The sequence below is a fragment of the Pleurodeles waltl genome, chromosome 2_2, assembly GCF_031143425.1.
Source record: "Pleurodeles waltl isolate 20211129_DDA chromosome 2_2, aPleWal1.hap1.20221129, whole genome shotgun sequence".
NCBI classification, from domain to species: domain Eukaryota; kingdom Metazoa; phylum Chordata; class Amphibia; order Caudata; family Salamandridae; genus Pleurodeles; species Pleurodeles waltl.
This window is the reverse complement of record NC_090439.1, coordinates 155,773,407-155,797,251: the sequence shown is the minus strand read 5'-3', so window position 1 is coordinate 155,797,251 and position 23,845 is coordinate 155,773,407. Positions and strand designations below refer to the sequence as shown.

The window sequence follows — 23,845 nt, the reverse complement described above, 5'->3', positions numbered from 1 at the left end:
AGACAACTAGCTGATAGCAGTACATATCTGAAACTGCAATGTAATCCCATTAAAATGATTGTTGACAAACTTGAGAAATTGTTACTCTTATGGTGCAACCAGGGTTTAATTTCTGATTTGGAATTTAAATATATCTTCAATCCTTATCCTACATCACCATGTATATATACATTACCCAAATTGCATAAGAGTACCATCTCACCGCCTGGTAGACCCATAATATCGGGTATAGGAGCACCTACGGAAAGACTTTCCGAGTTCATTGACAGCTATCTGCAGCCTGTTGTGAAAAACATCCCTTCATATTTACAAGACACAAAGGATGTCCTTCGTAAGTTGGAGGACGTCAATTGGACTCCAGATATGACGTTGGTCACCTTAGATGTATCTTCCCTATATACTTGTATCCCCAAAGATAAGGGTTTACAAGCAGTGCGACATTTTTTGTTTGGAAGATCCGCATCTCATATGGAACATACTGAAATGATATTGGGTATGATCGACTTTATATTGGAGAATAATGTGTTTATACATGAGGGACAATGGTTTAAGCAAGCACAGGGAGTAGCCATGGGCTCACGGTTTTCGCCGTCGTATGCAAATCTGTATATGGGTTTCTTTGAAGCAATACAGGTTTGGAAAAAGGGCCCCTCTGTATTTACTGATAATATATTCTTTTGGGGAAGGTATATTGACGATGTCTTAATGATCTGGACTGGATCTGAACAACTATTTATGGAATTCTACGAGTACATCAATTGTAACATCTTCAACATTGAAATGACGTATGAATTCAGTAAGAACAATGTATGTTTTTTGGATCTAGAGATATCCATTATAGACAATAAGATTCACTCAAAAATCCATTGCAAACCAACATTCTGTAACTCTGTATTACATGCGATAAGTGCTCATCCTAAAAGTCCAATCTCAGCCATTCCATTTGGGGAAATTACCAGACTAAAAAGAAACTGTAGCGATCCCAATGTATGTGATATGGAATTAAACAAATTGGAAAACAGGTTTGCACAGAGAGGTTATTCTAAACGTATCTTTAAAACATCAAGAAAAAAGATTGATCAAGTATGTAGAACTACTCTATTGGATCAAGATATGAAAATGCGAGACAGCTCATCATACAGAGCAATTAATTTCTGTACGGCATATAGCCAGAACAGTCATAATATATACCGCATTTTATGTAAACATTGGAATGTATTACAGACAGATGATACACTTGCTGCTCTACTTCCCAATAAGCCAAGAATAATCCACAAAAGAGGTAAAACCATTAGAAACGAAGTTTGTAAAAGCTTCTTACCACCTTTAACGAAAAACAAAGCAACATGGCTTTCTAAAAAACCTGTGGGTTTTTATAGGTGTGGAAATTGCAATATGGCACTGCATAAAACTTTTGAATTCAGCTACAATGGCAGTGACAAATATGAAATCTCCACCTTTATTAATTGTAATACAAAATTTGTGGTATATATATTAGAATGTATATGTGGCCAGATATATGTGGGCAGTACAATCAGGCCCTTGAAGGAACGAATTCATGAACATATCAGAGCCCTAAGTAATCATGACACAGCATCGCCAGTAGTACGACATGTTATTGACAAACATCCAGAAACTGAGGTCCCATTAGTAAAATACATGGGTATAAATCACATCCCGATGAACGCTAGGGGTGGCAATAGAACTTTGGATTTGCGGAAAAATGAAGCGAAATGGATTATTAAATTAAGAACGATTGAAATGGGCATGAATTTGGATGATGAATTGCATCATTTTCTTTGAATGTGTCTATCTGATATGCTATTGATGTGAATAACATGTATATAACATGAGCAATTGTGCTTTGGTGATATATACTGTACACTGTAATCCCCTAGATATCAGGGGGACCTTTCATCTTTTCACCCCAATTATTTATATACTGGGGGGACTTTTCACTTTCTTACTCTGCATGACATCTTATATATGTTTGGGGCACAAATCACGTTGCCACTAAGAAATTTAATGGCTGAAAGCTAAGGGAAAGTGTATTCCTTTTGTGGATAATAGATCTTATTGGTATACTTTTATAAAGTTTGAAGCAGATTTGGGATTTATTTGCAATATAGATTTTTGGGGGTAACATAATTTGATTGTTCTGAGCAGTACCTAAATAGGTTATTGATACAGTCTATGTACCAGCTGAATAAAAACGACATATTATAATCGCCATTTCTAAACGGCTGCCATAGTTACATATGATAGGCGGAAGTCCACCCTCGCTGTTTGCTAGCTCTTTTCCAATACATATCACTTTAAAATGGCCGCTGTTGTTATAAAGGATAGGCGAAAATTCATCTGTGCACTAGTTTAAAAAAATTACATAATACAATCATTATGCTAAAATGGCCGCCGTAGTTATATGTGATAAGCGGAAGTCCGCCCTCGCTGTTTGTCAGCCTATTTCTCCAATACAAACCACTTCAAAATGGCCGTCGTCGGTATAATGGATAGACGGAAGTCACTAGTTGAAAGAAACAACATACCACAATCATCATGTCAAAATGGCCGCCGTAGTTATATGTGATAAGCGGAAGTTCGCCCTTGCTGTTTGCTAGCCTATTTCTCCAATACAAACCACTTCAAAATGGCCGCCGTTGGTATAATGGATAGGCGGAAGCCTATCTTCTTTGGCAGTTACTTCTTTCCCAACACGAACGCGGCTTTTAAAAAAATGTCGGTAAGAGGCTCGCATTTACTGCGAGAAAGCCAGAAGACACACACGAGGGATACAGTTTCTCGCACTTTACATCGAGATACTCTAGCTAATACGACTGGGGTGAACCTAAAGAATAGACGGATGGATGGATAGGTAAGCAAATAATGCTAGTTTGGGAAGTACATCCAAATGGTAGCAATGGAAAAAGCAAGCGTCATGTATGTGTCTGTTTCACTGTTGGAAACCGTTTATACACTGGCCAATAAAAATCTCATTACATGGGCAGACAATGACCCCATAGCAATTATAAAATAACTAGGGTCTTCGTAGAAGGGCCATTAGAGTTATTCCAATTGTTTGTGTTTCAGTTGGTTTTGCAATATATGAAGGAGACCTGTGATGTCCAGCGTTTAGAAGGTTCTTGAAGAGGCAAAAAGAGGTGATTGACTGTGGTTAAAAACAGGTCAGTAAGGGCATCATAATAAATTAAATTCACATATTTAAAGAATATATTTGAGGAACAAAAGGAGGATAATGAAATTGTCACCTTTCTCCTTTTTAGTGCATGATAGATGTGATATGAGCATAACGGACATGTAAATGATCAAAGGTATATATTTATTGGATAAAAAAAAATTCTCCTCACCTTTGCATACGGTGGGGTCACTTTGGACATGAAGTAATCTACTATCCACAAAAGAGAAAATTCTGTACACTCGGGTTTGCATGTGGCATGTGTAATCATTGCGGTGGGTCTCATTTATTTATGTTTGGAGGCATGGAGAGTCTTTTCTGATGTTATAATTTTGGCCATTATACAACACTTTGGCACAAAAGGAGATGTGGTGATGGTTCTCTTCTTTTCTTGGGCAGTTTCTTTTCTAGTTTTAAATTGAGTCATATCTCAAATAGGATGTTGGTATAATATTGTGGATATTTAACTGACCAAATAATTTTTGTGTATTTATCTTAGAAAAGGAAAGGAAAAATGAATGTTAGATATATATATATTTCACTTTTGTGTAAAATTGTACATATATGTTTGTAGTTTATTGATTGTTGTTTGTTGTGAGTTTCTCAGCCTTGAAGAAGTCCAGTCAGGACGAAACACGTGTCGGCTGATTGCTTTCCACTCTTTCTCTATATGTTTGATGTATATATGTATATATTTATGTGTATAAGAAAATTCACTTTTTTTGTATGATAATTGTATAAATATACCCTTTGATTGGATAGGAATACTCTTGTGTAAGTTTCTTTTTTTTGGTCAGTTCTTTGGATTTAAGAAAAGAAGAGGACTAAAATAACATTCTAGTTAAACTTATTATGATCTTTTTTTGCTTATCTTATTAAGACTTTACATTATCTTTAAAGTATAGATTTAGATTTGTTGGTGTGCCCCACTGGTTTGTTTTATGGTTGGTGATAATAACCTCTGTAACTACTTGTGATCTTTATAATGTGGGAGTTTGGCCAGAGCCCCTTATAAATCAATGGCTGAAGGGCTTGTCAGTAAAAGTAATAGAGCCCACTTTCTGGTAAATGTTCGCAATGACTGCCTAGTGATTCTTTAGTCACTTGTAGATCAGCTCTCAGTGTTCACATTTTGGTCCTAGGCCCATATTGGCACTATTCCCTTCTGGTATGTATTTACTGCAGTTGCTTTATCTGCCTCATGAGATTTGACCCAAACCTTTTTCTATCACAGTGCAGTTGCAGTTCTGAAGCCTTTTCTAAGTAGTTGCTTCCATTACAGAAGTGAGTGGTTGCTGGATAAAGAAGCTCATAACTCATTGATAGTTGCACTACAGTAATCATCATAAGGCTCTAACATGACTCTCTCTGTTGCCTTTTTCATTCAGGGTTTTCTAGCCAAAAATCTCCAAACGGAAGCTCTTAATAAGTTGGACAAGCGAATAAAATCAGCAGTTGAGCAATTCATGAAGCTTCTGGAACAGATTGATGCTGTGGTGAGTAATCAGTTTATTGTATGAAATTGAATATGTGTGCACGTAGAGTAGAAAGAGTTTTCCAATATGAGCATGGCTGTATGGCATTAGCGCAGAGAAAGAAAATTTTGCTAGGGATAATAACACATTAACACATTAACTGTCTGGGCTTGGGGACGCTGCATAAGTGTGATGGCGAGCTTACAAGACTATTAACAGAGAGGTCCAGGAGAGATATTAATTCACCAGAAGTGAAGTTGCATGAATTCCTGGTTGAGGTGGCTGAATCATCAACCTTATCGGTTGGAAAGTGTAGGCTCAAAAGATGTACTCCAAAAGTCTGAATAATTATAAATAAGCAGTATATGCCAATGTTTGAAGAAGAAATCGGCATCTTTATATCTTCAGTAGATATATGTATGAAATTCAAAGAGGAGTTGCTTGGTTTTCACCAGTAAGGACGTTTTGCTCCACAGGAATAGAAACATGGCAAAAATCCTGGTCTCTTTTTTATTTGATGCTCTTTATTTTGTGCTACTTCTTTGCAAAGCTGAGTTCTTTCCCTTTTTTATGGTTTTGCTTCTCCTCCTCAGTGGTTTAATATTGCATGGATGTCAGCTGTTTTTAGTGGCATAACATTGTTTAACAATCTATGTTCCTGTTGTGGTTCTGATAATTAGCTTTTTCCTTCAACATACCACTTCTTGATATTTGCTTTTAAAATTTTAAAACAAAGTTTGATTCATTGTTGGGTGCTCCCTCTCCGTGGCAACATAATCTTTTTCCTACTAACCTCATTAGACCTACCTTTTTGTTTCTATTTATGTGACAGCTAAATTGTGACCTGGAACGGTTCAACTTTTATTTGTTGCCTTGCTCATGAGCATGCTTCCTTTGTCTTTTTCGGAAGGTATTTTAGGTTTTCAATAAGGGTGGGTGAAATTCAGAGTTTCGCTCTGTTGAATCCTCCAGAGTTACATACAAACTCTGCGAGATTCTGCAGAGTTCTGTGAGCGACAACAATTCGGGCATGTGGAGCTGCTCGTGCTGATTTTTGGCACCAAGAGCTTGTTCTGTGCTGTATAGTCAGCACAAACAGCATCAATAGGTGCGCCAGAGGGCACTGCTTCTTTCTGCTGCTCGAATGGATTTTCTACTCCAGCGGCAGCTTTTTCAGCGCAAACGCTTGTGACCTGCCCTGCCCGCCCACCTTAAGAAATCTAATTGGGAGGTTTTCTAGCACCCAAAAACCCTGCTGGGGATGCAAGTTTTCCCTCGTCAACTTAACATTGGCAAGCCACGTGCAATAAAAAAGTCCAACACATGGGGGAGTTATGACAGAACTCCACGCTTCAAGCGGAACTCGGGAGGGGTCTAAACTACATTGACGGAGCAGAATCTTTCGCCCAGTCCTGGTTTTCAGACGTTTCCAACTTTACATTGGGAAGTAATTTGCAATTTTCCTGTTTGTATTTTTGACTTGATATTCTGTTTGCCAGAAGCATGCAGTTTGAAATTACTCCTCATTCTAAAATGGTTTGCTGTATAGTGCCCTGTGAAAAACCAGATATCAGACATTTTTAGACTGTGGCAGATGGTATCCCTTTGAGTTTATGTCGTACTGACTGGGAATCAGCAACACTCTGTCCCTGAACATATGGATTATCAGTGAGAAAAATTAGATTCAAGGGGCCAGTCGTTGCCCACCAAGCCTTGACTCTGTTTCTTCAACCAAAATTGTAATATTCACTCCCACCAAGATCCATAAGATGAAGGGGTATTCTTTTGCTAATGGCACAGAAAGTCCACTCCTGTTGGTGAACCCTTCTCAGTAGTGATGCTGTTGACACTTTTGTTCTACCAAGAACGGTCTGTATGCAGGATCAGTGGGGGAGTAAAATGGATTTAGAAACTCTGTCATGAAGAGTTCTACCAAGGGCAGTAATTCGGCCTTCTTATAATATTCGATTTGTTCAGTAAATATAACTAGCATTATAGTAGTAATAAAATCTTGGTTTCTGTTTGGACACTTGTATCTTTATAATACAAATGCAAGCATTCATTAATTATTCATGGAATCTATTCCTCTGAACTAAATTAACAACTTCAAAATACATTGCATTGATTTGTTTTTTGCACAATATTTTCCTGCGCTTTATTTATGCTGGAAGGAAGCATTGCGTTGTATAACAACTTACTTATGTAAATAAACATGTAAAAACATGTCCATGTAATGATAGGCGTTGATAGCTAAGGAAAGTAACAACAGACTAGCAAGCTAGGCAGATGGAAACTATTGCACAATATTTTCTATTTTACAAACGTGCACTTTTATTTGTCATGCACGTCTTAAAGGCCTACTGTGTTAATAACTACAAATTATGTCTAATACATTTTCAATGTAATTATGTTTCTCAGTTCAGCGGTTATCGAATGTACTTTAGTGTGCAGTTGTCATTTAGTATACTGCTAGAACCTAGAAGCCATTCTTTGTGGCTTTCTGCTTTTATAAGTATAAGTTAAATTACATTCTTTTTAGATTGTACTTTTGCGTCCTTTCCTATAAGGTGCCAGGGGGTACATTTTGCAGGACATTATGGCTAAAGCTGTTTCAGAAATATTAGCTAGCTGTAAATAAAAGTAACTTACTGTTCTAACTGTGCTCTTTCATTTCTGCAAAAGTACTAAACATGTAAACTACATATACAAGGAAATGGGTTGAAGACTTGCTTCATATGTGCAATTTTGTGTGCTTTCGGTGTTTGAATATTACACATGTTCATAATGAAACAATCTTACGCAACATGTTGGTGCTGTTTAAATCGGAATAAAAAAAAAAAAAGCACAAGAACTGAAGTCGCAAATGTTTACAGAGGTGTTCTCTTGTCACTCATTCATTTAGGGAGAGACTATCTTGATAATGCTAAACAAGATGACTGATGACGGTTTAAAGCAAACCTATAACACGGCCAGTCACGTAATTTTGTACGTGCGCGTTACACACATGCATGTGCCTACAAAATGACACAGGTGCTTTAATTTCCTTTCTGTTTGCACAAAAGAGTTTTTCTGTTTTGAAAGCGCTTGGGGTATACTGCAGAAGCAATATGAAGGGGCGGATGTGAGGAGCAGACGACATTTGCAAAAAGCAGCATGGAGCGCAGGAGGAAAAAGCAGACAGGCAAGAAAGAGACAAAGGAGAAAGGTGAAAAGCACACACACTCTACTGGATGCTTAATCAGTAGTCATTGAAATTTAGGCAGTGGGGGACACAAGTAATGCGTCCCTGTGCCATAGGAGGGACAAAAACAAGAGGAGGAAGTAAATCCCCCACATGCTAAGAAATAAGAAGCCGGCAAATGAGAGTGACAATAAATTCAACCAATGGTAAGGAATGAGCGGGCTCCAAGCCACTGCAGATAACTCATGCCACGCTACACCCACACACATATATATATATATATATACATATATATATATATATATATATATATATATATATATATATATTGAGTATAAGTTCATCTGCGTTTCGTGTATTTGTTCAAAACAATTTCTACGGTATTTTGAAAGGGGAAATAAATATTTGTGATGCCAAAGTCGAACCCTGACAGGCAGGCATCACATGACATGAAGATGTACCCTGAGTTTTGATGTGCCATTGTTGTATTTAACCCCTAGTTAATGGATGTGTTTGATAACACACTAAGTTTGTCATGTCTTTTTCACTGTTCTTTTTGGTAATATAGCCCTGAGAGCTTGTCTGGATTCTTGGAGGACACAGTTATTGTTCCTAGTTTTACTGATCTCGCCCCTCATTTTTCTAGCTGGTACCCTGATCGAATCAGGGTTAAACTTTCAGCCGGTGCAGTCACTAAACGATTTCTTTCTGATGGATACAACTACCTGTGGATTCCTCACCTTATGAATTCTCCCAATGCGCCAGCATTCGACATAACCTTTTATTCCTAGCTCTGCACGTCGACGAGGACGTCACAATTTCCCAACTTCGTGTGACGTCATTGTGGCAATAAAAGGTCCTCGCCAGAGTGCTGACGTCGGTTCCCTTTTTTCCGTGCCTTCGATGCATAACGGTTTTCTCCTAGCTCTTGGCAAAGGCTACTGTTGTCAAAGGTGTTGATTGTTGTTACAATGTCTCCCCCTAGGAAATCAATTTTTAAACCTTGTCGGGAGTGCGTGGTCGCATGTCTGTGACCGATCCACACAATGATTGTCTATGGTGCTTGAGTTCTGAGCACGACGTAGCTGTGGGTCCTGCCAGAAGAGGAACCTGAAGGCGCTCAAGGAGAGGGAGGACAAATCATTTTTTGCCAAGGCAAAGAAGGACAGGAGTCATCGGAGGTCTTCTTCCGGAAATTCCTCGAAGTCGCACAAGAAACCGCGTCAACATCATTCCCGGCGTTGTTTGGATAGAGGTCGGTCTCGGTCAAGATCTCCATCCAGTCGGCGTCTTGCGACGTGGGAGGTGAGGCCGACGGTGACTCCACAGCAGAGCCCTCAGGCTTCTCTGGTGCTGTCAGTCATCGAGGTGGTTGAGCCTCAGGGAAATCCTCGCTTCTCACCTGGAGCACATTCGGATGTTCCGGACCCGGCACCGATGCCGCAGGGGGAGCAGCGGTATCCTGCCTTACCCACTCCGGGAGCGTATCCGGCGGCATTGCTGAATGCCATGTTTAATATCTTTAACACCATGGCTCCTGGGGGTGCACCGGCTGGTCCCACAGGCCCTTTGGCCTTTACATTGGGTGCTCTGGCTCCATTCAAGCCGGCGTCATTTATGCCCTTTTATCCTGCGAAAAGTGTTGGTCGGATGCCGATGGTATCGCCTGGAAGACCTTTGACACTGATGTCTTCACCTGCTAGACCAGTGGAACCGATGATGTTGCCCCAGGTTCAATCGACGCCAGTGAAGCAGCCCCAAGAGTCCACAGCACTGATGGATTCGGTTCTGGTGCCGGATGAATCCGGAGATCAGGGTGTGTCTGTTAGTCATCAGTCACACTTGAAGCTGATGTCATCGACTTTGGCGAATTCCTTGTCAACGCCGAGATTAGAGGCCAGGTTAAGATCTAGGAGAAGAGCACTGAGGCTCTTAGAGGAGCAGGAATATCGCAGACAGCTCCTGGCGGAAGAAGAAATTGCTGAGCCCCTGGGGGACTACCAGGGCTTGGACTCGGCAAGTGGTTTAGACACTTCCCCTGAGTGGGACCTAGCCTCTCAAGGAGAGTACACAGAAGAGGCGGCCTCTTTTCATTCTTTGGTAAGAAAGGCGGCAGAGTTCCTGGACCTCCCACTACCTGCTGCAGAGGTTAAGACCAACATCTTGACTGAGGTCCTGCATCCTGCTTCAGCTGCTGCAGAGCCACTACTTCCTTTCAACGATGCCCTCATGGAGCCCATTCTGGAAGTCTGGAAGAAGCCTGTGACCTCATCAGCTGTCAACAGATCAGTGGCAAGAAGGTATAGGGTGGCTCCGGGCGATCCAGGATTCCTGTCACAACATCCGACTCCGGAGAGTGTGGTGGTCCAGGCTTCTTGCTTCTCTCATTCGGCTCCAGGTTCCTTCCCTGCTGCACCTTTAGGCAGGGAGTCCAAGAGGATGGAGCAGTCGGGCAAAAAGACATTTCATCGTGCAGCATGGCCCTCAAATCTGCCAATGCGACTTGTGTATTGGGCAGGTACATTCATACCCTGATGAACGGAGATAAAACTGTGGTGCCTGATCTGCCTCCAGAATTGCAGGGACTCCTGTCGGATGCGCAGGCTGCAGCTAGGCAAGTCATTCAGTCGGGTCTGGATACCACAGACTCTGGCCAGGGCGATGGGCTCTTCTATTGTCACCAGGAGGCTCGCGTGGTTGAGATCTTCAGGATTTTCTACGGATGTCCAGACGACCCTTTTGGACCTTCCTTTTGATGGGGACAAATTGTTTGGAGCTAAAGCTGACTCTGCTTTAGAACGTTTTAAGGAAAGCAGGGCTACTGCCAAGTCCTTGGGCCTGCAAGCTTCTACTAACACATTCAGGTCTTTCAGAAGGTTTAGGGGGTTTGGGAGAGGAACTTCCTTTTGTGGGCGACCTCAAACGGCAGCCCAGCAGCCTTCAAGTCTGTCCTATAGGTCCTTTAGAAGGTGGGGTAGTGTTAGAACAAGAGGATCCACCCAGCAGCACACTGCCTCCTCCTCTTCCTTAGGGGGGACGGAGCAAGGAAAGCAGCCTTAGTTCTCCACCCATTGTGTCTCATGCTTCTCCTGTAGGGAGAAGGTTATTTCATTTTCTCCGCCAGTGGGAGTTAGTCACATCTGACTCCTGGGTTCTCAACATTGTGGGGAAAGGTTATGCCCTTCCTTTTCGGGAGTTTCTTCCTCGTTTCCCTCCCTGCCCATCCTTTTGCACAGAAGACCATCTCCTGTTGTTGCAGCAGGAAGTTATAGTCCTTTTATCGAAAAGGGCAGGGGAGTTGGTTCCAGAGCAGGAAAGGGGTCAGGGTTGTTATTCAAGATATTTCCTGATCCCCAAGAAGGATGGTCGGTTGTAGCCTATCATGTACCTGAGGGTTTTGAATTGGTTCCTGAAACAGGAGTAATTCAAAATGTTGACCCTAGTGCAGGTGCTTCTGGCACTGAAGAAAGAGGATTAGATGGTGTCTGTCAACTTACAGGATGCTTACTTTCATATCCTTATTCTGAAGTCGCACAGGAAGTATCTCCGGTTTGTGGTAGGGTCGCAGCACTACCAGGTTGCAGTCCTTCCTTTTGGTCTTACTTCAGCACCTCGAGTCTTCACGAAGGTGATGGCGGTGGTAGCGGTGGTAGTGGCAAATCGCAGGAGGAAGGGAATATCGGTATTGCCTTACCTTGACAACTGATTGATCAAAGCTAAGTCTCCGGAGCTTGTGCTGCATCACCTGCAGATGACAACCCGGTTGTTGTTCGATCTGGGTTTTTCGATAAACGTGCCCAAATCTCACCTGGAGCCCTCTCAGCGCCGCCTGTTGAGAGGGGCAGAACTGGACACAACATTGGATTGGGCCTTTCCTCTGCCGCAGTGGATTCAGGACATTCAGGCGTTGATTCCAATGTTTCAAAATGGAGTGGTTGTTCCAGTCCTCAAAGTCCTGCGTCTGCTCAGTCTGTTCGCTTCTTGCATTCGGTTGGTCACTCATGCACGCTGGCACATGAGGGCTCTTCAGTAGTGCCTCCGCAGGCAGTGGTATCAACACAAAGGGGATCTCGAGGAGTCAATAACGATCTCCAGAGTTGCTCTGGCGGATCTACGATGGTGGGCAGTGGACGGCAATTTTTCACAAGGAAGTCCGTTTTCACTGCCGCCTCCGGTGACCACGGTCATTACGGATGCTTCCACTCTAGGGTGGGGAGCATATCTGGGGGACCTGGAGGTCAAAGGTCATTGGTCTCCAGTGGAACAGATGTTTCATATCAATCTGTTGGAATTGCGGGCGATACGTCTGGCTCTCAAGGCCTTCCTCCCCTCCCTTCGCGGTCAGTCGGTCCAAGTCCTGACGGACAACACTACTGCGATGTGGTACATCAACAAGAAGGGAGAAGTAGGGTCGTACCTTCTCTGCGGAGAAGCTCTGCGGCTCTGGTCCTGGGCTCAGGGCCTCAGATTTGCTTAGTAGCAAACCATCTGGCCGGAGTTCTGAACATGCGTGCAGATGGTCTCAGTCGGCATTTCTCGGCCGATCATGAGCGGCGGCTCCATCCAGACCTGATCCATTACATCTTCCAGATGTGGGGGGTTTCTCAGGTGGACCTGTTTGCCACTCGGGAGAACGTGCACTGCCCGTCGTTCTGCAGCCTTCAGTATCCGGTGCAAGGAGAGTTGGGGGACGTGTTTCAGATGTCCTGGAACGGCCAGTTGCTTTATGCGTATTCCCCATACCCTTGATTCCTCAGGTTCTGAGGAAAATTCGACAAGACCGGGCCCAAGTTATCTTAATAGCTCCGGATTGGCAGAGAAGGGTGTGGTATACAGACCTTCTCCAACTCTCTCTGTGCCCTCCGCTCTGCCTCCCTCACAGGTAGATCTCCTCTCACAGTCATAGGGGCAGGTTCCACACCCCCACCTCCAGAGCCTGCACCTACATGCCTGGAGATTGAATGGGGTAATCTGAATTCTTTTTCTCTGCCACCAGAAGTGGTGGACGTTATTTTATCGGCCAGGCGACACTCCACCAAGACTTTCTATGCCGGAAGATGGGCGAAATTTGTTACTTGGTGTGGAGAGAGACAAATTGATCCCTTAAATGCCCATTTATCTGATATTTGGTTTTTGCACTTTCATTGGCACAGAAGGGTTGTGCAGTTGCAACAGTGAAAGACTACTTATCAGCACTGTCGGCTTTTCTTTGCCTTCCTGATCAACCTTCTTATTTAAGTCCCCTATAGTTCTTAGGTTCCTTAAAGGGTTCACTAACAAGTTTCCTCCCACTCCGTTTGTTATGCTTCAGTGGGATTTGAATTTAGTTCCCACCTTTCTGATGGGTTCACCATTTGAACCTTTGCATTTGTGTCCATTAAGGTTATTAATTTTGAAGACAGTCTTCCTCACAGCCATCACGTCTGCTAGGCGTGTGAGTGAGCTACAGGCTCTTAGTGTAAAACCCCCTTTCACATCCTTTCATGCAGACAAGGTGGTGCTGAGAAACAGGGCGGCTTTCCTACCAAAGTTAGTGACTCCATTTCATATGGGGCGATCCATAAGGCTCCCGTCCTTTTACCCTCCTCTCCATCCATCGAAAGAGGAGGAGAGACTGCATCGGCTTGACCCAAAGAGGGCTTTAAGCTTTTATATTGAAAGGACCAGAGAGTTTCGAGTAGACGGTCAACTCTTCATTGGCTATGTGGGGAAGAGGAAAGGATTAGCAGTCCACAAGAGAACATTGTCCAGGTGGGTCATTCTTTGCATTAAACTCTGTTATTCTTTGGCAAAGAAGGTTCCTCCTGTTGGTATCAGGGCCCATTCCACCAGGGCTAAGTCTGCCACTTCTGTTTTGGAAAGAGGTGTCCCGGTTTCTGTGATCTGTAAGGCTGCAACTCGGGCTTCCCTCCACACTTTCGCTAAGCATTATTGCTTGGACTCAGAAGTTAGGAGGGACGGCCATTTTGCACGATCTGTGCTGCAGGATTTCTTGGTGTGACCAGTCCGGCACCCGCCTCCGAGTGCGGTACTGCTTTGGGACTCTATTCATACGGTGAGGAATCCACAGGTAGTTGTATCCATCAGAAGAACAAGTTACTTACCTTCGGTAACGCCTTTTCTGGTGGATACACTAGCTACCTGTGGATTCCTCACAGTCCCACCCGCCTCCCCGTTGCCGGACGGTCATACCCACATTTCTTTGGGTGTATGTGTATATTAGTTTTTGCTAGTTTTTATTTGAATAAATATTATGTCTTATATTTAATTGATGTATATATATTGAATTTGTGAAGTTGGTGATCACCTGTTCGCCTCAAAGGCACGTAAAAAATTGTGGAAACTGACCTTTTATTGCCACTATGATGTCACACGGAGTCGCGTGGAGTCGGGCAATTGTGACGTCCTCGTCGACGTGCAGAGCTGGCAAGAAAACTTTCAGTTGAATGCTGGTGCATTGGGAGAATTCAGAAGGTGAGGAATCCACAGGTAGCTAGCGTATCCACCAGAAAAGGCGTTACCGAAGGTAAGTAACTTGTTGGTTACTTGGAATGATTTGCTTCAACTTGCTATATATACCTATCTATCTTACGTTGTAGTCAGTGCTTACTTTGTACATAAAAACGTGCCGGTGCCCATATCTCTCCTCTGAAACACGCGGCTGCAGCAATTAAATGTGCGAGCACTGAGTACTGAGGCAGCGTAATCCTAAAGCCATCTCGGGCCTCTTTAATCCACTTACAGCCACTCCCTGCCCCTTCAGCTCACTCTTGCAGCTTTCTGCTTTCTCCATTTGTGTCTTTTGCTCGCAGTAAAAGCTTGAGGCAGAAATGTAAGTGCTGGTCCTCAAAAATAGGTGCCCCAACCCGGAAATCACTTGCTCAAATTCAGCACTGGGGGCAGTTTTATCAGACAATCCTGCATTTATGACAGCAACATGGTGGACTGTAAGCTTTGAAAAACTTCACATGCACAGATGGTTATGCTGTTATGTATAAACTCAGATGGTAAGTGCACTGGTTCCCTAATTCACACATCTATTTAAATCACAAAAATATGATTTTACTACTTAATCTCAGGCATTATATTGCAGCAGGTTGTCATTAAAGTAACTATCTACCAATGATATTTTTGTCAAGTTGGTTCAGTAAATAAAAAAAAGTGCAAATATGCAAAATATTTTTTTTTTTTATCTAATGGTGGGAAGCAACATGAGGATGGCAGAAGCAACACAGGGTGCAGGTGGAGGAAGCAACCCAGAGGGCACGGATTGGAAAGCGAGGGTAAGGGAAGCAACATGTAGGATGTGGGAGGAGCAAATTACATAGTGGGAAAGCAACTTGAAGCGTGGGAGAAGAAAAGCAAATGGATGATAGTGAGAGCAAGTTGGATTTGGGGGCAGGAGTGGCACACAAGCAAGAAGGCTCTGTGTGGGAGAAACTGGAGGGTAAGCGCATCAGAGGGAGGCAAGAAAAAGCACACATGCAACAGCAACATGGACTGTGGAGGAAGAGATGTGCATAACTGAGAGAGGTGGAAAATACATGCAGTCTTGTGGAGTGCATAACCTAAAAGAAAGCAAGCATTCGAAGTACACAAGTAATATGCCCATTCTCCAGGAATGTGACAAACACAAGAAGTGGAAGTAAAGCCCATACATCTGGTAGATGAGACCTAAAAACTGTAGGGACCACAGGAGGTTAGTAGTAGTACAGACAAAGATGAACAAAGCCTAACCACATAAGTCAATGCTAATAAATACAAAGTACTGTGGGGTGTGGGAGATAATTATTTTGTGGGTGAGAAGTTTAGAAATGAAGAAATCCTGGTGCCTGCAGCCTTGTATTGCAGCACTTTAGCAATATCATTCCAGTGGCATCATTTTTGTTTATCCCTGTTGTGTCATGCCTGCTGGCTGAGCACAAGCAATGTTGTGTATATAGTTATCTTCCGTGGCTTGAAGTGGGCTAAATATATAAACATCAGTTAATAGAACCATAGCTGCTTCATTTTAAGATCATAACTGCTTCACTGTTGATTTGATGGGTGAATACAGCTGTTATTCTTCATGGTTCATTCATAACAAATCCAAATAACATATGTACTGATTCCTAGTAACAGATATGCATGTGAGAGTTCAGCAGGTACTTACCATTTAGACAGAGGCTAGCTGGACTGCAGAGAAAGGCTAATAAGACAGGCATCTGCATGCCAGTAAGTTCATATGGCTTTTCCAGAGCAGCCTTTCAGAGGAACCTGCAAGGCACAATGTAAATCATTTCTTGGAGACATCATACTAATTTTAGGAATTGTGGTGAGTTTTAAGGTGATTTTACCCTCTTGAAAAAGCTGATACTCTGCCCACCCCTTGATAATATTGTTTAAATATTAGATCTCTCTAGTAAAGCTGAGCACAATGACATTTGTGTTATTAAGCAAATCAGGTACTGCTCATAAATATACTTTTGTAATTAATAAGTAACATTGACTCACTCCTTTTGTGGTGTTTGAGAATTACATTTGTGTATGCATAAAAGACATATCAGACTGCATGTGGATAAATAGAATTCACATGAAGTGGACACATCGTTTGTGGAGGACTTCGTCATGGCAACACCAGTTACATATTGTAGTTGAAGGAAGAGCAGATTAGGAATGGATGGATAGATAGAAAGGTGTTCAGAAGTATATCTTCCTACAAAAGATGCAAAAGTTAGTGAACAAGGGAACGTTTATTCTGCTCAGGGCAGCAGAAGGACTGAAGACTCATTGTGTTATGTATTTCAACAACCTGCCTCATGATTAGCTCTGGAGCTCCAAATTGATATGGGCAACACTGAGATTTATCCTCTACCTACTAAGCTTAGGAAAATAAATGAGTTGGTATAACTGAAACTGGTCTGCTTGATGAACTTCAGATGTCAGGTATCTTAAGAATAGAGTGCTGTGACTGTCTGTGATACACTCGTCCTGCCGAAGCACATGAAGGATGCAAAAGACTGGTGCAGGGTGCCATATTGTATGCTTTATGAGCATACTGGAGCACATAAAGGGGGCTAGCTTGAAGCACTTCATAGAAAACTGGATCAAGGCATTATTTATGGCAAGGGGATTGCCATCCTTTTTTTCATAGAACTCACACACCAAACACTGGTTCCTCCTCTTCTGCCATGGGCCCCACCAAGGGCCATTATTATGGACTTTGTTAATTTTTGGGTAAGGGTAGGATTGTTCAGGAGGCCAGACCAGACATTCGAATTTCACTTCATATGAAAATACAAAAGTACTCCTGTTTTCAAACTGGCTCTGCAGAAGTAAAGATGGAGCTTTGAAAGTCTCCTAAATGCATGTCTTACCATTACAAGATCGGTGGAGAACCAATCAACCAATGGTACTATCATTAGAAGCGAAAATAGTATTCAACTTTAATAAGTTGTCAATTTTGTCTCTGGTGTTTGAAAAAAATAGGATTAGGTCCTAGGATATTGGAATAGACTAATCTCTGTAGGTGGAGTTAAAGTGTATGGGGCGCTGTCACAGCTCTTTCTACTGGAAATAGAGAAGCCCCTATCTCCAGTCCTCTTTGCTCTTGTGTTCAAACAACTTTCACAAAGCTGCATTAATTCAAAGGTTAAGGAGGTGTTGTGAATGGGAGAATAGGGTTTAATTATATGCAGGCAAGATATTATTGTGTATTACAGGTCCGAATCACACTGAACATAGTTTGCTGAAGGCCTTTCAACCATATGGGCAGTTGTTTGGTTTAGGCATTAACTTGGATGATCTGTATTGTGCTAGTAGATAAATGGCGACTAGCACAACATTCCTGTGCAAGGTAGATACTGAAGTATTTTAAGATTCAGGTATATATTGTGAAAAGTCATTTTATTACAATCTAAACAGCTTTTCCTCTATCACTGACGGGAGGGGCAGCACTTTTTAAAAGATTAAACTCCCCAGGTTTCTTCATATTTGCAAAATTGCCATGGCAGGATCCTGTAAAATCTATTCATAACAGAGGATGCTGTTTTGCTGTAATTCCTACGGGAAGTTGGTACACCCAGGATTTCATTAGGCAGTCTATATAAAGGTAGATATTATGGAATGATATTCCCGCCTAAATTACATAATTATACCTTAGCAGTATATCTTGCAATGATGGGCCTTCAAGGTAAAGGTGAGACATCTCTTTGAATGGGCAGATAGCTTTCAAAGCTCCCGCCAAGTCAGAGGAAACAACTATGTCCTGGAGTGAGCACCCTGGGGCATAGCAGGAGCCGGCCCTGGGGGTGGCGGTGGCGGTCCACAGGTCCATCGAGGGCCCCACTCCAATGTTGTATTTGCCCTTGGGAGGTGGTTGTCCCTGGAGCCGGGGGTCTGCAATAGACCCCCTTTATTGTTTTACTTCAGCCCCAGGAAGGTGGCAGTCCCCAGGCCTGCAGTGGGCTGTGCGCCCCCCACTTAATTGTTAAAATTTGCCTCCGGGAGGTAGGTGGTGGACCCCAGGGCTGCAAGGGGACTGTGCATCCCCATATAATAAAATATTACCCTCAGGGAGATGGCACTCCCCAGGAATGGGGGAGGCTGTAGGATTCCTCCCTACCTATTTTACTCATTTTGCCCCAAGGAGGTGGTAGTCCTCAGGGCATAAATAGGCCCAGGAGGGAGGCCCGGTGCACCCCCTTCTGTTATTTTGAACATCCCACCTGGGGGCTTTCTTAAAACAAGCGTGGGAGACCGTGCTTTTTTTTTTGCTTGTTTTTTTTTTAGTTTTTGCTGCTGATTTGCAACCCTGTCACAAATTTGTGGCAATTTTTTTTTTTTTTTTTTTTATTACTTTTTTCCCCTGGGAGGTCCCTCTAGAACCCTAGCACCAGAGGTAAGAGGTCGGGGTGTCTCTACCCTGGCCCTTTTCTTATTTTTTTCCTAGGACTTGGCTGAAGCCGAGTCCCAAGATGGTTGCCAACATGTGTTACAGCCAGTCAGATCTCACAACGAGAATAGGAGGGTTTGCGGAGTCTTTGCATCCTTATAAATACACATTTGTTTTTTCTTTAATATTTTAAAAACTACTGAACAGATTTTCACCAAATAAAAAGTCCTATTTGTGTGTGTGTTTGTGTGTTATCAACCAACATACAGAAACATATCCACCCAGAGAGGATGGGGAGCAATGCCATAGAATATCTGCTCTTTTTAAATAATATAGGGCACCACTTTCCCAAGTGTTTCTGTATGTTAATTTTCATTTCCAGCTTATGCCCAGTTTTTAGCATTCACTGGCCACATGAATTTCTTCACATCACCAGATAGACAAATCACTGATTGAGGATGTGGGTGATATGTTTTAATTGTGCATGTACATTTGGTTATTATGATATGTCATGTATTTCTATAACATGAAAATAATTGTTCCTGCGTGCAGATTTCATTTTGTATACCGCTCCCGATCTGGAAGAAAGGGTACCAGATTTCGCACAGTAACTTTTTTTAGGTTTATGCACTGTTTGTTACTTATTTTGTTAGGTGGTTGGACTCGCTCAACTTGACAAAGGCTCATGTGAGCCAAAACACGTTGGATCCAATGCTGAACAATAGATATTTTCACAGAAAACACACCCTAGAGCAGCCATCTATTTTTCTGACAGCAGAAAGACTGTGGGGCAAGTGAAGCAGGACCTCGCACACACGGTGGAGCACCAGCACGTCTGGCGGACGTGGCCACTCATTGCAAGCACTGGATCAGTGTGTGTGTGTGTGTCTGTGTGTGAGTGTAGTTGTGAACTGTTGTTTAGTAATCTAAATATGTACTTTCGTTGCTGCTAAGGACTTCACTTACATGATGTTGTGTTATGGAAATGTAATTACTTAAAGTCATACCTATTTGCCTTTTATGTGTTTTATTATAGAGTGTGCCAGATAATTTCAGTGACTGTCGACTTAAAAGAAAGAGCTTAGTGAAAAAGGTGCAGGTGAGTCACTTACGTTAATCTCTTTTTGAGATTACTGTCTTTCTGAGGCATAGTTCGAGTAAGTCAGGTCTGTTGTTTTTACCATAAAAAAATCATGCACTGCAGAATGTTGCTGATGGTCCTGTCTGAAAGTATACACTGCAAAAATATAGATTACACAAATATTACATCTACAAAGTAGCCTCCATAAAACAGTGAAATTACAAACATATCTACCTTTAAAAATGTTTATATCTTTGTCAACATAAACCAAAGAAACTCACTGTTCCAGGGATTGGTTACAATTACAATTCTACCACCACTCCTAGAATGTTCTTGGTGCAAGTTGGGCCATAGGGGAATAGCAGTATTTTTATTGGTATATATTTTGTTGTGTACATTCTACTATTTTGAGCCTTAGGTTCTATAGTGTATTTTTTGGGAGTTTTGATATAATATGTATTGTATTTAAATTTGTAGTAATTTTAATATTACTTTTCCAGTACAAGGGAGCGATTGCTCACATTTTGCATCTCGTCTTTTCAGTGTGAGATGGACAAGAGCAAGGTAGCTTTTGTGGATGCATTATGTGAAATTTATTTTATTTTTTTGTTTCGCAAATTGCCACTAGAGTACTAGTTTGCAAATAAGCAAATGAATGGTATGTTCGATGGCATGTGTGGCTGTATACACATGCTCTGGATACTCCTGCCATCTAGTATTGGGTCTGGAGTTGTGCATTTTGTTTTTCTTCCAAGAAGTCTTTCCAATCACACGGTCGAGTGACTCCTCTTGGTGATAATGCGCATGGGCATCGACTCCATTGTTAGATTGCTTTATGGCACATGGATGAGAAAGGAGTGTAGAGTATGTGTAAGTAATGTGATGGCCATGCAAAATAAATATACAGTGAAAATAGGAAATGGAAAAGAAGTGCAAGAACCACAGTTTTCTGGGGTGGAGAGTGAGTGCATGTCATTACACTACATGCCACGAACAGATGCTTGCAGGGTAAGTAACATATTCCGTTCAATGGCATGTGTGGCTGTAGATATGCATGCTCTGTGTAGACTGTCAAGTAGTCTCTCTCAGAAACAGTTGCTAACCTATCTGTGTTGCACTTGTTTTGAAAAGGGTATGTAGCACTGCCTGACCTACATTGGCTTGCTAGCTTGCTACGACATCCACACCATGTAGTTGCTCTAAATATGTCAGCTATTGGGACTGTTTCCTAAAAATTCCATGGATGCTAAAAAAAAATTAGTAGTGTGTGCTCTGGGAGGAACAGGTGGAGGGCTTTTAGCCTTATCATAACAAGTCTGAATGCTATACCTGATTTGGATATAGGGTTGCCTTTGTGTGAAAATGAAAACGTAACAAAAAGTTACTTTGATTTTCTGAAAGTTTTAGTTCTATCACTATAGAACAAACATGCTCTTTTAACATCTAAAATATGAAGAACTCTTTCTGCAACAGAATCTAGTTGTGGAAAAAACTGGCAATTCAATGGATTGATTGAGTTGGAATTGAAACACTACATGAAGAAGTTTAGGGTTGGTACGAAGAACCACTTTGTCACTGTGTATTTGGAAGAAAGATTCCTTTAAGGTTAAAGCCTGTAGCTCACTAACACGTAAGAGTGAAGTGATGGTAACTAAAAATTACACTGTCCAAGAAAGACATTGAGGGGGACATGAATATATGTGTTCAAAAGGAGGCCCATAAGTCTTGTGAGGACGATATTGAGGTTCCAGGATGGTGCAGGTGGAACCCGTGGTGGCATAACTCTTTTGAGCCCTTCCATGAAGGCTTTAATGACTGGGATCTTAAACAGAGAAAGATATGAATGCCAACCCAGCGTTCTGCAAGTTGAATAGGTAGCAAAGAATGTCTTGAACCATTGCTTTGAAGGGGTCAATTTGTTTTGTATGACTTCCGCCGCCCGCCAAAGTACCCCCGCCAGAACACCGCACCGCGGTCATCAGACCGCTGCGGTGATTCTGGGTTTTCCACTGGGCTGGCGGGCGACCGCCAAAAGGCCGTCCGCCAGCCCAGTGGAAAACAACCTTCCCACGAGGACGCCGGCTCTGAATGGAGCCGGCGGAGTGGGAAGGTGCGACGGGTGCAGTTGCACCCGTCGCGAATTTCACTGTCTGCAATGCAGACAGTGAAATTCAAAGTGGGGCCCTCTTACGGGGGCCCCTGCAGTGCCCATGCCATTGGCATGGGCACTGCAGGGGCCCCCAGGGGCCCCACGACACCCCATACCGCCATCCTGTTCCTGGTGGCAGAGCCGCCAGGAACAGGATGGCGGTATGGGGTGTCAGAATCCCCATGGCAGCGCAGCGAGCTGCACCGCCATGGAGGATTCTTTTGGGCAGTGGAAAACCGGCGGGAGACCGCCGGTTTTCCACCTCTGACCGCGGCCAAACCGCCGCGGTCAGAATGCCCTGCGGGGCACCGCCAGCCTGTTGGCGGTGCTCCCGCCAACCCTGGCCCCGGCGGTCCATGACCGCCGGGGTCATAATGACCCCCAAAATGTTTTCACTTTCCTTTATAGCAAGCTTTAGTGGTGGGCGTACGTGCTTCTTTAAGAATGTTCATACATTTTGGTGGTAAGTTAAGGTAATCAAACTCCATGATCTCAGGAGTCAGATTGCTCGTTCTGAGTGAGAAGGTCCAGCCTAGTGGTGTCAGGAATAAGGCAGTGCGCGGTCCAGGTCCCGCCCGAAACTCCGCTGCGCGGATTTGCAGCGATTTATGCGCACCACTTGTCATCCCTCTTGTTCCAAAAGTGGCCATCAGCGTTGTCTGCCCTGTGGTAAAGCTCATGTAGCTGCAGGGTCAGGACATTGGTGGACAAGATGCATTTATCAGTGCTATTCTATGAAGGGACTACAATTCCCATGTTTTTAGAGGCAGCAGCCATCTTGGGGTGTGGCAAGCCTATAAAGCCCAGCCACACCCAAGAACGTTGCTCCCTATTTTGAAGACTTCGATGCAGTCAGACCTCGTGGGGGTTCCTCTGAAGAAGATCAGATTTCCTGCATGGCAGATTGACGGCAAATCGAAGTATCCTTGTTTCCATGGTGAATTCAGATATGAGTAGGTCCTGCTTTTAGCGGTAAGGTCTTGATGAGCCCAATCTTGAAGGGAGTTGTTACTTCCAAAAGGTAAAGTGCCCCTTAGCACAACGAGCAAAGCGTTTTCAGTTTTCAGAGTAAAGCAGCCTTGGCGTGACAATCAAATCGCTTGGGAGCACAGAAGTAAAGAGCCCCCTCAGCACAACGAGCAAAGTGCTTCAGGACACACATGTAAAGCGCCTTTGGCACGGCAACCAAAGCGCTTCAGTCCTCATGAGTAAAGCGCCCTTGGCACGGCAGTCAAAGCGCTTCAGTCCACATAGGTAAAGAGCCGTTGGCACGACAATCAAAGCGCTTCAGTCCACATGAGGAAAGTGCCCTTGGCACGGCAATCAAATCGTTTCAGTCCGCATGAGTAAAGCGCCCATGGCACGGCAATCAAAGCGCTTCAGTCCGCATGAGTGAAGCTCCCTTAGCACAGCAATCAAAGCGCTTCAGTCCATGTGAGTAAATCGCTCTTGGCACGGCAATCAAAGCGCTTAAGTCCACATGAGTAAAGCGCTCTTGGTACGGAAATCAAAGCACTTCAGTCCACATGAGTAAATCGCCCTTGGCGCGGCAATTAAAGCACTTCAGTCCACATGCGTAAAACGCCTTTGGCACATCAATCAAAGTAATTCAGGCCACATGAGTAAAGCGCCCCTTAGCATAACAAGCGTAGCGCTTCAGATAAGACAAGTGAAAGCGCTTTTTTGCATAAGGAACAAATCGCTTCATGTATAATTATCAAAGCGCTTCATGAACAATAAACAATGTGCTTCCGCCCAAGGAATAAAGCGCTTCAAGTTCAATGAGTAAAACTTTCAGGCCTATAGTTGTAAATGTGAAAGCATTTTTTGGAGATAAGCAAATTATAGTTTCATTGTTTTTTTTTTTTTGGAAAGCATAATATGTGAAAAGCA

At 43.0% G+C, this 23,845-nt stretch overlaps 1 protein-coding gene across 2 annotated transcripts in view; it reads left to right on the top strand.

The window, feature by feature from the left end:
* Positions 1-23,845, top strand: part of BAG1 (BAG cochaperone 1) — a 290,841-nt gene that overhangs the window by 231,316 nt on the left and 35,680 nt on the right. For both annotated transcript variants that reach the window (XM_069219546.1, XM_069219547.1), the window contains 2 exons: positions 4,582-4,689; positions 19,759-19,821. In XM_069219546.1, coding sequence (XP_069075647.1) covers positions 4,582-4,689; positions 19,759-19,821 — 171 coding nt within the window. The remainder of the gene's footprint in view (positions 1-4,581; positions 4,690-19,758; positions 19,822-23,845) is intronic.